Raw genomic sequence first — 14,491 nt, 5'->3', positions numbered from 1 at the left:
GCTGACAACTGTCCCTCCTGGGTTACAGACATCTGGCCCTAATCTCTGGGCTGTTTGGCCCCAATCTCTGGGCTACTGTGCCCTGCCTCTGCCCCTTTCCAGGCTACAGGCTCCCCTGCCCCTGTTCCCAGGCCTTGGAAGAGATAGGCTATCTTCTCCAGGCTATGGGCTCACCTGTCCCTGTTCCTGGGCTCTGTGCTGCTTACCCCATCTGTTACTAAGAGCAGCCCTACTGCCCAGATCTCCTCTCCCTCTGGCTCCCAGGGCTAAACTTCCTGAGCAGCTCAGGCCTTGGGCTTATATGCCTCAAGCCTGGCCCCCTTCTATTCAGGTGACTTTGTAGTTGGCTCCTCCCACACCTGCAGGCTGTTTCTCCATCAACCTTTCCTCTCAAAGTGACGGGTATGCCAAGCGCCCGGTCACATATGGACATAACTCAACAAGATGCAAGCATTATATATAGCAAGGAGCTGAAATATTATAATAAATTATGAATGAAGAGACAACTTTACTCTTAAAAGCCAGGGGATGGGGCTTGGGCATCATTCTAACAAAAATAATGCTATATGGGTAACAAGTCATGGGTAACTAAGATGTGGGGGGACGTGGGTACATTGGAAGGATGCAACAGGCTACAGTCAGACCTCGACAGGTTACAAGGGTGGGCGGACGAGAATAGGATGGGTTTCAACACAGACAAGTGCAAGGTGATGCACCTCGGGAGGAACAACCGGCGCCATACCTACAGGTTGGGGAACTCCGCTCTTATCAGCACGGAGGCGGAAAGGGATCTGGGGGTCATCATTGACTCCAAGATGAACATGGGCCGGCAGTATGGGGAGGCAGTCAGGAAGGCCAACCGCACCTTGGCATGCATCCACAGATGCATCTCGAGCAGGTCCAAGGAGGTGATCCTCCCCCTCTATGCGGCACTGGTCAGGCCGCAGCTGGAGTACTGTGTCCAGTTCTGGGCGCCGCACTTCAAGAGGGATGTCGACAGCATGGAGAGGGCCACTCGTATGATCAGGGGACAACAGGGCAAGCCCTATGAGGAGAGGCTGCGGGACCTGAACCTGTTCAGCCTCCAAAAGAAAAGGCTGAGGGGGGATCTTGTGGCCTGTTATAAACTAGTCAGGGGGGATCAGCAGGCATTGGGGGAGTCACTGTTCCCATGAGCACTGCCAGGAGTGACCAGGAATAACGGTCACAAGCTGGCAGAGGGTAGGTTTAGGTTAGATATCAGGAGGCGCTACTTCACGGTCAGGGCGGCTAGGGTCTGGAACCAGCTTCCAGGAGAAGTGGTGCAGGCTCCTACCCTGGGGGTGTTTAAGAGGAGGTTAGATGAACACCTTGCTGGGGTTGTTTGACCCCAGTATTCTTTCCTGCCATGGCAGGGGGTCGGACAAGATGATCTGCTCAGGTCCCTTCCGACCCTACAAACTATGAAACTATGAAACTAAGTCACAGTTACTACCACTAATGAATGGTAAGATGCCCAGGCAGCCAGGGAAAAGCCTCTAAAAGTCTTTAAAGAGCAGTGGGACTACTGAGTTGAGAAGAGTGTGCTTCATGTATAAAGGAAGTCAGGTCATAATATCTGTCATGGAGGCAAGGATTTTGGGGGTGTGATATCTTTTATGGGACCAACTGTATAGTTGAGAGAGATGTTACATGGCCCAAAAAAGGATATCACCCCCCAAAATCCTTGCGTCTTATGTATTTTCTGAACTATCATGGCCATAACATCACTCCAACATATGTCACTTAGACCAGAACTTTTAAAAAATATGTGTACTTCTACCCAGGATGATTCTAATGCCCAGAAAATCAGAAGGGTCATACATTGGTCAAACTTGATCACAAATGTCTGAGACTTGGTCAGCAGACATGGGTTATGGGGAAAAAAAGCAAACCAGGTAGTAAAACAAGATTTGGAAAATATATATTATTTGCAATGGACCTTGAAGCTAAGTAAGAATGAACTTTGCTATTACAAACATCACAGACTACTTCATTATTGTAAACTACCATTTCAATGTCTGGGAACAAGATGAACTGTCAGACAGTGGTGCATTACAGCAGGCAGGGTATCACAGACTCCAATTGTTTCCTACTGCAGATTCCAGTTTAGCTGCAATGTGTTTGAAAAATTTACATGAAAATAAGAATTCCCTCAAATCACATCATTCCACATCACCTTTCATGAGGTGGCAACACTGAATTAACTGTTAAATTTGCTAAGATTTTATTATTGAAAGCTGCGAAAAGCAAAGCAAGCCATTCTTTTGTGGGAGTGTCTTGTCCACTCCAGACCTTTGCCCATTCAAGTACAGCACTGGGTGTCAATTACAGCCCATGTATTGTTACTTTTATTCCCATATGACTACATCTGGCATCAGGTGAAGAATTACAGTATATGTAAAGGCCAAAGCCAACCATAACTGAAAAGCTAAAGGCCACCCAGAATTAATTACATTGTCAGAATCATGTTGTTTCCTCCAAACAAATCATGCACTTTGAATAAACTCAAAGTATTGAACAGATACATCCTTATTCATATTATGTAGTGGTGTATGGCTGTATTTTACTGAAACTGGAAATAAATATGCCTACTACAAACACAAGACAAAAAAATGGACACAGAGAATGGTGAAATATGTACTCTTGAAGAGACTTAATCAATAGGGCATAGAAGGATCGTTGACTAATGATGGACACATAGATATGTATGCAGACTCTCAAAGCACTACATTGCCAAGATTCCTGTCATCACAAGAAAGACTTACATTTAACCCAGCAAAACACTTGCAGCTTTGTTAAAGTTCATGGCATGAAAGAACAATCCATCCAAACCCAGAGGAAAATAACTTGCTTCATAAGCAACTGACAAGTTAGATGAAGAATTAAAAAAGGGATAATGTTCTGTCTATCTGTAGATACAGATTTCTAAGAGGTGTAATAAAAAAGTTAACTATGTAAGAAACTCATGGGATTTGCTTTTAATTTAGCCTTTTCAAACAAAAGTGACAAAAGGGATGTTACAATAGATAGTTCCCCAATGGAAGCTATGAAAATCTAATAGCGTGTTTATATGTAGAGTAATATCTAGGAAGTTAGAGAATTCCCCTTCCAGGAAATGCTTGCTGAGACATGACTATACATGTGGAGAATGGAATAAAGCCTGAATGTTGCACTGTCTTGGTTCTTGTCCCTTTTACTGCTTGAACAACAAATAAGCTTCTCATTTTGTGACAATGTGTAACCAAATCTTGTTCATTTCAGGGATAGGTCATTTCTGCTTGTGACTCATCTGCATCTGGTCATTTGTTGCAAGAGAAAGGTCTTTTAAAAATGCGCCAGCCTTGTCTGCACTAAGGTTTCCATAGATGATGTCCTGTGCCGGGGCAAGCTCTAGTGTACCTCACTCAGAACTGCTATGGTTAGTGATCTGCACCTTTCCAAGGGACCACTGAAGCTTCACCACTGCAAAGAGTGGCTGAGCCAGTTACCCCAAGGGGTTGCTTCAGTGTAGTTCCCCAATAGCAATGACTGGAGTAAGGTCTTAGGGAGGAGTTGTGCTCAATTCTGACATTAAATGTTTGCCTGTGGTGCATTGTTTCAGCTCACCCTATCTTATAACTAGGACAATGAGGCTGAGCATGGAGCTTGCAGACTAGTAGCTGGACATGTGGACTTATCCTAGGTCTTAGAGATCCTGGAGTCAGATCTGCACTGCACAGCATGTAGTTCATTTACTGTTTTAGCTCAGAAACCAAAATGGAGTGCCCCACATAGCCAAGGACTATAGACCAATGGGACCCTGACTCCTCTTGCTGTCCTTTAATTGCTAGGTACCTCAACAACCTGCAACCATCATCCAACAGTTACCTCAGCAGCCACCTCTCATCACACAGATCCCTTCTCCCCAGCCACTCCCTGCCCCCCGCTCTGGAAGCATTAAGGAAGGTAAGTCTCTCCCCAGTCAGTGTGCTGGGTTCATTAAATGATCCAGTGTTCAAATTACTATATTGTGTACCATAACTAGGCTGTCAGTGTAGTTCTGGGATTGCAGATCACAGTATCTTGTGCCACCTCAAAGAGGAGCTTTAGAGTAATTCAAATCACTATAGTCCATTCTCTCTTCCAAAATGAAAGGAAGTACACATTCGGCAAGAAGATAAGCTGCCCAGAAGTTTGGGATTAACAGAAGAGCCTAAGGGACAATACTTGATAATATTAATGTGAACACTTGGGCCAGATTCTATTCCACCCATTAGGCACTTAAGTGGACTTAAACACCTAAGGGTGATTCTATCCCACTCTGCCCAATTCTTTAAAGCGCTCTTAATGAATCTTCTTTTGTATAAACTGCCATTTTACCCTAAGATTGAGTCACAAACAAGCAGTAAAGAGGAGAACCTACCTCTTTTCATAGTAATAATTTCTCAGACACTTGAGAAGTGAAGAACAAAATTGCACCAAAGTCCATGATACAATAGAATCTAGTCTTTGCAACTCAAGCTTCTACACAAATAATGAATTAATAGTTAAAAACAAACAAAAACCCCTATCCATTCCCCTTAGCATAACATAACCTTTCATTTTATCTCATGCATGAATGTCATGCAGTTAGGAACAGGACTCAGGAGAGGTGGAAGTGCTATTCTGAATGCAGCACTGTGCCAACAAACAAAATCCTCCTGCATTTCTAAATGTAAATGAACAAAGAAATGAAGGAGCAACACCACTGCATAGGCAATCACAGCTTAGTTTATTGGGATCAATTTATTTTTTCAAACAAAATGACATGACCAAGTTCATAATGGACTCCCTGTTGATGTAATTACATCAGGCTCTACACATGCAATTGAATGGGGGAAAAAACTACAAAAAAACTTGTTGCTACAATTATGATTGCAGTTAAATTAGTTTTGTTAGATAGGTGCTATGAAGATCCAACCAAAGTCAGTGTATACAACTGAATGCTTACCAAATCTACATGGAATGGAATCTCAATGTGGCTATTTAACATCCTTAAATATGGGGAAAGTGTTCAAGCATTTCAGGTAGTTAAGATATTCACATTTCCTTTTTCTTCCCTCTGTCTCCACAAGTGTCCTCTAAAAAGTGTGACTATTTTCTAATCACATAAGTGCTTGGTGTTCAAAAATGTGTCCCTTTGAAGCCAACCTGTGAGGAGATAATGTTTGTTTTCATGATATGGTTGAATGTCTCAGAAGCAGACTTCTGCTGGAGCTATATGTCACTCAGTGGCTTGGGCTTCAGGAATAGACACGGATTAGTTTAGTGGTTTTTTGTTTTATTTTTTAGGGGTTCTTACTAGAGCCCTGGAAAGAGATTTGAATCTGTAAAACTGCCAAGGCTTTGGCTTACATGTGAACTATGTCTAGAACCCAAAAGTGTTCATTTGTTCTTGCAAAGTACTCATAGGAATTTCCTGTAGACTATTTTATCTGCCTCCATTCCCACAAAATTAAATGGGCTACACAGTTGGTGGCATGTTCTGAATAGGAGGCTGGGTTTTGAGGATGTCACATAATGGAAATTTCATCGTATCCTTTCACATCCCCGTTGGCTGCTTCTTTGTCATGTAAGCAGAAAGGTTAGCCCAGCCCAGCAGAAACTGTTTTCATTTGGCTTCTCAAACGGAATCTGAACTGAACTCTCTGATCTAACTGGGAAAATAAAATTCAGGACACAATCTGCCCATAACTGCAGGTAGTGGCCTAGTATGCCATTATCTCCTCCAATCTCTCTGGATTTTGAGAACATTTTCAGTTTTACTTTTCATTACTGGTGTACACAGTAATGTATCCATGCATTGATGGTCCAGGTGGCATTAATCCACTGATGCAGAAGTTTGAATGCTGGTTTGTAATATGTTTCAGTCACAGAAAGACCAAAAATGTGTACATGTGCCTTATAAATAAGGGTCTACCCAGCTCTAGGAGGTGGCCAACCAATTTTGTGGGCAAATCGTGAGGCCAGCTGCCATTTTCAAGGGCTTATCGTGGTGACCCCCCCATGCCTCTGATTGGTGGTGGAATCCAACTGACCGTGCCCCTCACTGCTGATTGGTTGAGAGGGCTGCCCGTCATATGGCCCCATCCCTTCCTGCTGTCTGGAGAAGGATGGAACCACATGACAGGCAGCCCTCTCAACCAATCAGTGGTGAGAGGAAGGGGTGGCAGCCCTTTGTGCTGGCAGTTCCTCTCCTCTCTTCTACCCAGCAGGCCACAAGGGTTGGAAGGATGGCTGGCTCCCACTGGGGAGCCAGCATTTTACTTTTAGTAATTCGTTTTTGGGGGGGTGGGCAAGAGTTCTGTGGTTTTTGCAGAGATCACCTGATTTCACGACTTTTATGAAATCTGCACAATTGTGGTTTGGGTAGGTCCCTACTTATAAAACTTTCAGGTCTGCCAGTCTATTCAAACTGGCTTCCACATAAACACCTGGAGTGCCTTGGGCCCTGTATATACAGAGTTTTGCTTGGTTTGGATCTGTATCTTGGGAATCTTCCCCCGTTGGAAACTGTTTGAGGTATACACCATGTCTATTTGAGGTATACACCATGTACAGTGTAATAAAGTGTCAACTGAGATTAGCATGAGATAGACTTGGTTTGCAGTTCCCCAGCAGCCTATCACTGACCCTACCCAGAGCTGCAAGTTGGTAACAAAATCTGAAAGCAGAGAGGGTCTTTCATTTTAAGAAGCCCTGAGGGTTTCACTGAAGAAGAAAGAAGATAAAGCCAAGCTGGCCCGGGAGCCTGCATACTGTTTGAGCCTCAAACATCCTCATAAGAAACTGGCATAAAGGACAATCTTTGGCCAAACAGATGGATGTATATTTGGACACTGCTGAGTATGAAAGGCCTTTTTAAAAGCCCCTGTGATCTGCTTTAATGGATGTAAGAGCCCATGGCACCTCCTACTGAAGGACATAATGCAATGACATGCCCTTTGCTCTCTGCCTCTTACTGACAATGATGTTACTTTCCCCAGACATGGTGGAAATGATGCTAATGCAGAATGCTCAGATGCACCAGATCATTATGCAGAACATGATGCTGAAAGCTCTGCCGCCAATGGCATTCTCCCAGCCCGCTGGGACCAGTGCTCCTGCTCTTCCACACACTCAGCAGGTAATGACACTTACAGTTGCAAAGGGTCTTCCTGCTCAGGCAGCAACCGATGCCTCCAAACTGTGTAACAGATCTAAGTGCATAGGCCAACATTCAAGAGATACAAATGGATGAGAGACACTAGGGATGCCTGGACCTACATGCATCTTCTTAATGAAATTGCATTATGGATGCCTAAGTTTTGTGGCTACCCTGTACCCTTTAGATTCTGCGGAGTGGCACTGAACTGCCCCAGTCATGTTTACTGGATCTCTCCTATGTGAAAGAGGGATGTGGCTGCTAAATTATTCCTTACTAGAACATGTGCCATCCTCCCTCCAATATACAGCTTGCCAGCTCTACCATTCAGTGTCATGACCTACCTCCTCCTCCTTATCAAGTATTTATCAGATAGAGGAGACTGTGTTTAGCAAAGCATAGGGACATAACAGGAAACTTCTTGAGTATCCATGTAGGGCTGGGCATAATCCAGCTCTATGAACATAGCTGGATTGTTTGCCTGAACTAGGAACAAAAAAGCCAGGGAAGAACTCATTTCCCAGGTGCCCACTCTGCAAGTCTTAAAATGTGCTCAGGGGTCCCTGATTCTGACCAAAGGTGGGAAGTTTTTGGTAGATGTAAGTGCATTTATATAAACAGAGAAATATTTCCATAGATCTTCAGTTCCCTAGACATTTATTTTTAGAAAACCCATAATTTAGTCAGGTTGAACCCAGTACTGTAAGGTGGACTGGAGCTGAAGTACCCGGTGTTATAATGGTGACTGGTCAGGATCAGAGCTGCCTTAAGCCAGGTGGTGCACATGCAGATGAGAAGAGACAGTGTAACATTTTCAAAAGAAACTGAGTGACTTAGAACCATTCATTTCAGTGGGTATTAGGCAGCTAATGGCCAGAGATTTTTAAGACATCTAGGTCCCACACACATTTTCAAAAGCACCTTAGATATCCAATTCCCACTGGGAAGCAGAAGATTTTCCACACCAGTGTTCTGAGAGAGCTGCTGAGTACTGGAGGATCTTTCACGGACACCTGCGTTTGAAACACTCACTTGGTAATATCTTCCTTAGAGGCAGGCATAATAAAGGATGCAAGAAACTCATATTCATTGATTTCAAAAGAAACACAATACTACTGCATACCTGATCACCTTGGCCTGAGGGATCTGTTACTTTCTCCACCTGTTCAGCCCACATGTCCCAGATTCCCAAGACATCATAAAAGTGTTCAAGAACAGCTGTTGGCTTTCATATTTCAGGGCACTGAAAGCTCTAAGGAAGCCAACATCAGTCACTGCCAACTGGGAAGCATATCACTCATGAGAGGTCATTAATCTTTTACACTACAACTGTTCTAGGTCAGATTTGTTGTGGAGATATTTCAGGATGCTGTTTGTCTTGTAGTTCAGAGCTGTGTCCAGCTTTACTCAGGACATGGGAAAGACAGTTCTCCCCCTTATAGTAAAACCTGTGCTCAGAGTAGAAGAGAAAAACCAAAGCATTCAGAGGATGCTGCAGCACAGTTAGATAGGGGAGCAATGTGTTAAGAGCACCCCAGCACTGCAAGAGAGACTCACTCTGACTCTGCACATACTATTTGACCTTCACTGTATCCTCCTTAGACTTTGGTGCCTATAACCTAGAATCTCAGTCACTGCATATTTATGTCTTCACCCTGCTAATTTCTAGCTCTTAGAAAGCTACAGGAGGGAAACCATGGCTATGAGAAGGGAAATAGACTCATTTGCAGCTAAATAAAATGAAATAGTGACAGCTACAAACTTCTCAGGATCTTGCACCTAAAAGGGACAGTGTCAAAAGAACAAACACACCAGATCCCTTGCTCTTTAAGTTTTCTTGAGATGCTGATTTGTCAATGTCCTCCCCCCTCCCCAAATTTTTCTGGGATGGGGAGGTGAAATACATTGTTGGCAATGGGTACTGCATGCCTCTGAATATCAGAATGGGATTTAGAGTCACCAGTGGTTCGCTAGAATTATAGTATCATAGTCACCTGGACCTCGAGCCCAGGCCAGGGAAGTGTCCCGAAAGAGCACTTCATGCTAGCACTCAGTCAGTGCAGAACAGGCCCTCACGTTCTCTCCTCCTCTGAGGAGCAAAAAATTAACAGAACCATTATTTTTGTCTCTAAATTGAGGATCTACAGTTTGCTGCTCCAGTTGTGAGAGCTGAAAGGCCAAGGCCCTCAACAGTACATCACCATCACCACTACTCTCCACAAGCAATGCACTCCATTCCTGCACAGCTGCCACCTGCTGGCTACTCTGTTTGGCCCCCTGGGATGCCATCCAATCTCTGGGGACAGACTGGAGGATTCCCACCTACTGTGCATCATGTGACTGCTCCGGCTAGTACGCTCCCAGCATTACAAATGTAAGTAAAGGAGCTGCCAGGCTAGTAGCTGTTCTAGTCCCCCCTGTCCAGCAGATGTGGGGTGGCTCACTGGGCTCACATATGACTGAGTAGAAAAATAGAAGCCCTGTTCTCATTCTTACTTTTGGTCTCTGCCCAGGTTATTTTCTTTACTCTAGTTCTTGCGCTTCACAAACAGGGTTTAAGTGATAGCCAGAATTTTGTGGTGATTTGAGGTGTTGTATGAACCAATCTGGCTAAGTATTCAATCATCACTGATCATCACTGATCTATGGCAGTATCAGACAAATGCTGCAGACAAGACATTGGAGACGGTAATTGATGCAATGTAGCCCTTTTCTGCTTGGCTGAGAATTGCCAAGTTGGCTCCAGTTAGCAATTGTTTTTGGTGAAAAGTAGCAAGTCTGTTTTTCTCCTGGTTCATGAGAACCCAAGAGAAACCAGTGAAAGACAAGAGAGTGCAAGGGATGGACATGGGCAGATCTAGTATTATGAAAAAGGAGGGGATCACATGATGTGGTGCATCATCACATATAACACAACACATCTTTTGTCCCCAGTTAAAAATAAACTAGAAGCTTTACTAATAAGGTAGGGCCCTAGGGCTACATTATTCAGTTTAAGATCAAAGCAAAGGAAAAAAATACTGGAATGTGTAGTAATTTGATATACCATATATTACATATAAAAACACAATGAACTAGGCAAAATAATTGAAAGATGTTGTTTCATTAGTCCTATAGTCATTCAAATTAAATCTATCTCTTTTTAAGATTCAAAAACAAAATCTAGCTTCTTGAACATCTTGACAGCGCATCCAGTGCCTCACTGAAAATTATTCCCACATCTGAGTTAATGTTCATCTGAGTTAACATTTTCAGACCTGAGTTAATGCTTCTAGCCAGAGTGAAAAACAGTCTATAGGGCTGTGAAAAAGAAGCCATATTACCAGAAGCAGCTAATACCAGAATTGCAGAACAAAGGATGGTTCAACTGAGTCATTTTCAACCTGGAGGAATGTGGGCAGTGGGGTTCTGCAGGGCTCGGTCCTTGGGCCCGCACTATTCAACATCTTCATCAGTGACTTGGACGAGGGGGTAAAAAGCACCCTGTTCAAATTTGCTGACGACACTAAGATGTGGGGGGATGTGGGCATGCTAGAAGGAAGGAATAGGCTACAATTGGACCTAAATAGGTTACAGGGGTGGGCGGATGAGAATAGGATGGGATTCAACACTGACAAGTGCAAGGTGATGCACCTGGGGAGGAAGAACCAGCAGCATACCTACAGGCTGGGGAGCACCCTTCTCATCAGTGCAGAGGCAGAAAAGGATCTTGGAGTCATCACTGATGCCAAGATGAACATGGGCCGGCAGTGTGGGGATCGAGTCAGGAAGGCCAACTGCACCTTGTCATGCATCCACAGATGCATCTCAAGCAGGTCCAAGGAGGTGATCCTCCCCCTCTGTGCGACACTGGTCAGGCCACAGCTGGAGTACTGCGTCCACTTCAAGAGGGATGTGGACAACATGGAGAGGGTCCAGAGGAGGCCACTCGCATGATCAGGGGGCAGCAGGGCAGATCCTACGAGGAGAGGCTTCGGGACCTGAACCTGTTCAGCCTCCAGAAAAGAAGGCTGAGGGGGGATCTAGTGGCCTATTACAAACTAGTCAAAGGGGACCAGCAGGCATTGGGAGAGTCCCTATTCCCTGAGCACTACCAGGACTGACTAGAAATAACGGTCACAAGCTGGCAGAAGGTAAATTCAGATTAGACATCAGGAGGCGCTACTTAACTACATAAGTCAGGGCAGCTAGGAACTAGAACCGACTTCCAAGCAAAGTGGTGCTGGCTCCTAACCTGGGGGTCTTTAAGACAAGGCTAGACAATCACCTTGCTGGGGTCATTTGACCCCAGTACTCTTTCCTGCCATGGCAAGGGGTCAGACTTGATCTGCTCAGGTCCCTTCCGACCCTACTAACTATGAAACTATGAATTAGTGAAACCACTGAAGGCCATAAAAAAGGGGGGAGGGTTGTTGTTAGCACTTGTAGAATGAACATTTTAGAAGGAATCAGGTAGATTATCATAAGCCATGAAATCAAGTAACTTGTTCACTGATGCCTGAATAGAAATACTGCTGCTACTGTCAGGTAGTTGGGTTTAAACTTTGGATGGACCAGGAATCAAAGGGGGTGGGGTGGGGGAGGGTGCAACTGTACCATTGCAACCCCCCTCTCCCCTCCCTCCCTGCCCCAAATATGCCCCTGGGTATAGACAAACACACATTGAGCAAGAAAGAAGGAAAGGACCACACATTAGGTCTTCTACACGAATTGGCTCTATGCTCATTTATGCCCCATGGTAAATGGAAGCTAAACCATGGTAAATTGCTCACAAGGAAATAAGTGGACTACTAGTTTTCATTTGCTATGGAGAAAGTGTGAACTTGAGCAGCTACCACAAAGCAGCTGATGCACAGTAGAGCTCCACTCCCTCAACTCTCTCTGATTTGTTCTGTGTGCTTCCTAAGACATTCTACTATAAATCACATCTGTGTTAACATTGCTATAGGCTGCTAGAAACTGCATAGGCTGCATAATCTAGGCTGTTTCCCCAGCCTGGATTATGCCTGCTCATCACCTTCAGGGCTATCCACTCAGTGCTACCTCAGCACCCAAGTAATGGAGAGGAGACTCTGTTGTAGTAGACATCATTTTTTGTATCCCTGTGATGCTGTAGAAACATTTACCAATCAAACATTTGTAAACCAGACTGGTCACTAAGTAAAATATTTATTAAAAAGCAAAAAGAAGTTACTCCAGGAATGAAGATGAGTCATTGTCATAAGCACATGCCTGTAACTTGCTTTTCTTTTCCAAGTGTAGGAACCAATGGACTTCTCCCTAGGCTGCCCCCGGGTTTGTAGACCCCTCAGGCCCATTGCAAAGGTAACCAACCGGCTCTTTCCCAGTACACCTCTGTCCTACATACTCCATTCTGTTTCATCTTCTCCTTGACAGATACTGCCAATGGCAGCACATTCTACTGGGGCACTTTATGGTTGTAAATAAATCTCCTCTGGGGACTAGGTTTTAAATTAAGATATAGACAACCCAGTTATCCCTCAGCCTGGACATTGTTAGCCAGCTAGTTCCTTATGAATGTCTTCATAGGACCTTGTGGGGAACTTCATTTGGGATCTGAGTGCAGAGAGGGCAGTGCCTTCCCATATCAGCTGAGGAAGTGGGTATCAAGACACAGAGCTGGTTGTGAGATCAGTGGATTAGCATGTTGAGGTTAACAGGCAACAAACACCACAGGTAGATTCTGGCCCCAGAGATGAAGTTTTTGTAGTGTGGAGTTGTCATAGCAAGTGGATCTCAGTTGAGCAAAATCTTTGCTTCTGTGCCACTTTTCATATGCTACATTCTCTTTGTAAACACAAGTGCAATGTGGAGGAAGCTGCATCCCCAAACTTTAAAGAAAAGGATGGTGTAGCAGGGCACTCTGGTACACCTGCCACTTCACAGGGAGAAGCTGCCTTAGCAGCTTCCGGGTGACATGGGGGCTGATTTGGAGGCTCACCTGACCAAAAGAGGATCAGGCTGGGGCAAAATAAGATCAGTGCTTGGGCTGGTGAGGTAGTCTAGTCCTGAGAGCCTGAGGAGTGAGTTCTCTGCAGCAGAGCAGAAGGGCTCCTGAAAGACCAAGGTAGGCAGGGGAAACAGAGCAACCCTGCAGGCTGGAAACAAGAGACTATTACCCCAGGCAAAGAAGAAAGGTTTTTATCCAGGCAAGTGGCCTTTGTTTTATGTTGATACCAATGTTTGAGGTGCAAGCCTGAGCCTGATGGGGGCTATAGGACCCTGCAGGGGCACAGGCAGGCCAAGAGGGCCTATGTAGTGTAAGGGGTGGATCGAGACTAGTGGGATCTGTGACTAACTATAGACCAGTGGTCCCCAACCTTTGATGGCCCATGGACAACAACAGTTAGCAAGTGATGCACTGCAGATAAAACCATGCCTTGTTCTCTCAGTTAACTTCTCTTTTAAGGTATTGCTTCCTTGTGGTTGTGGGTAATGTTGGAGGATTTGGAGGCAACACGTTATTTGCAAACCATGGCTTAGAGACCACTGTCACAGACAGAGCTAAGCCCTATGTGATGCAGAGCATTTTCAGCTCCCACAGCTGCTGATACAAGTGGTAGGGCTCACTACCTCCCAGGTTTTAGCCTATAGGGATTTGGCCAGAGATTTTTAAAAGCCATTTCCCCTCTTTGCAATTAAGGGTCCAGTGCTCCTATGCACTCTGAACTATCCCTTAATAGTTACAAGAAGCTCAGGCTACTGGTTATTTCTGTACACATGAAAGCTATTTTTTGTCTCTTGCAGGTGACTCATGATGGTACCTGACCCCCACAGAAGTTGGCCATCATTTCACTGGAGTAAATGTTCTTTAGGATTCTTTCTTTAAAATCTGGCCAATGGGCAACCTGATGTAGAAATAGCTACATCCCACAGGTGAAAGAAACAGAAACTATGGAAATACAAAAATAATTTATGGAAATGCAAAAAACTTAACATGTACCTTTGGTCAGCTCACAGTGTCCACTGTCTAATCTCACAGTGTTCAACTGTCTAAGCCGTCTCCTCAGAGCCTATCATGCCTACCACTGAGCAGCTACAAATAGTCACCACTTTTAGAAAAAAATTTCAAAATGTTTTCTTCTGCTCCCCACTACATGGAATTTCCATCCGTCCCCTCACTCAAATTCTGTAAGCCTAAATTATCGAGACAGTTCTGGGTCACCAACAGAATTAAAAATCCAGAAACTCCTAATCCACCATGATTAGAATCAGGTGAATTGTTATCTAAACAGGTGCAATATCTTTCTTTCAAAGGCAATTGAGGGAAATGCACATTAGAATACA

At 44.4% G+C, this 14,491-nt stretch overlaps 1 protein-coding gene across 1 annotated transcript in view; it reads left to right on the top strand.

Moving 5' to 3' along the window:
* C4H21orf58 (chromosome 4 C21orf58 homolog) overlaps positions 1–13,755 on the top strand; it is a 36,515-nt gene extending 22,760 nt beyond the window's left edge. The window contains exons 5-8 of the mRNA XM_090041700.1: positions 3,852–3,966; positions 7,026–7,165; positions 9,322–9,557; positions 13,614–13,755. Of these exons, the coding sequence (XP_089897826.1) occupies positions 3,852–3,966; positions 7,026–7,165; positions 9,322–9,557; positions 13,614–13,755 (633 nt within the window). The remainder of the gene's footprint in view (positions 1–3,851; positions 3,967–7,025; positions 7,166–9,321; positions 9,558–13,613) is intronic.
* Positions 13,756–14,491: the final 736 nt, after the last annotated feature.

This window comes from Crocodylus siamensis, chromosome 4, assembly GCF_052110815.1.
Source record: "Crocodylus siamensis isolate JL-2025a chromosome 4, ASM5211081v1, whole genome shotgun sequence".
In the NCBI taxonomy this organism is placed as follows: domain Eukaryota; kingdom Metazoa; phylum Chordata; order Crocodylia; family Crocodylidae; genus Crocodylus; species Crocodylus siamensis.
The sequence above is the reverse complement of the archived record's forward strand: the minus strand, read 5'-3'. Positions and strand labels throughout refer to the sequence as shown.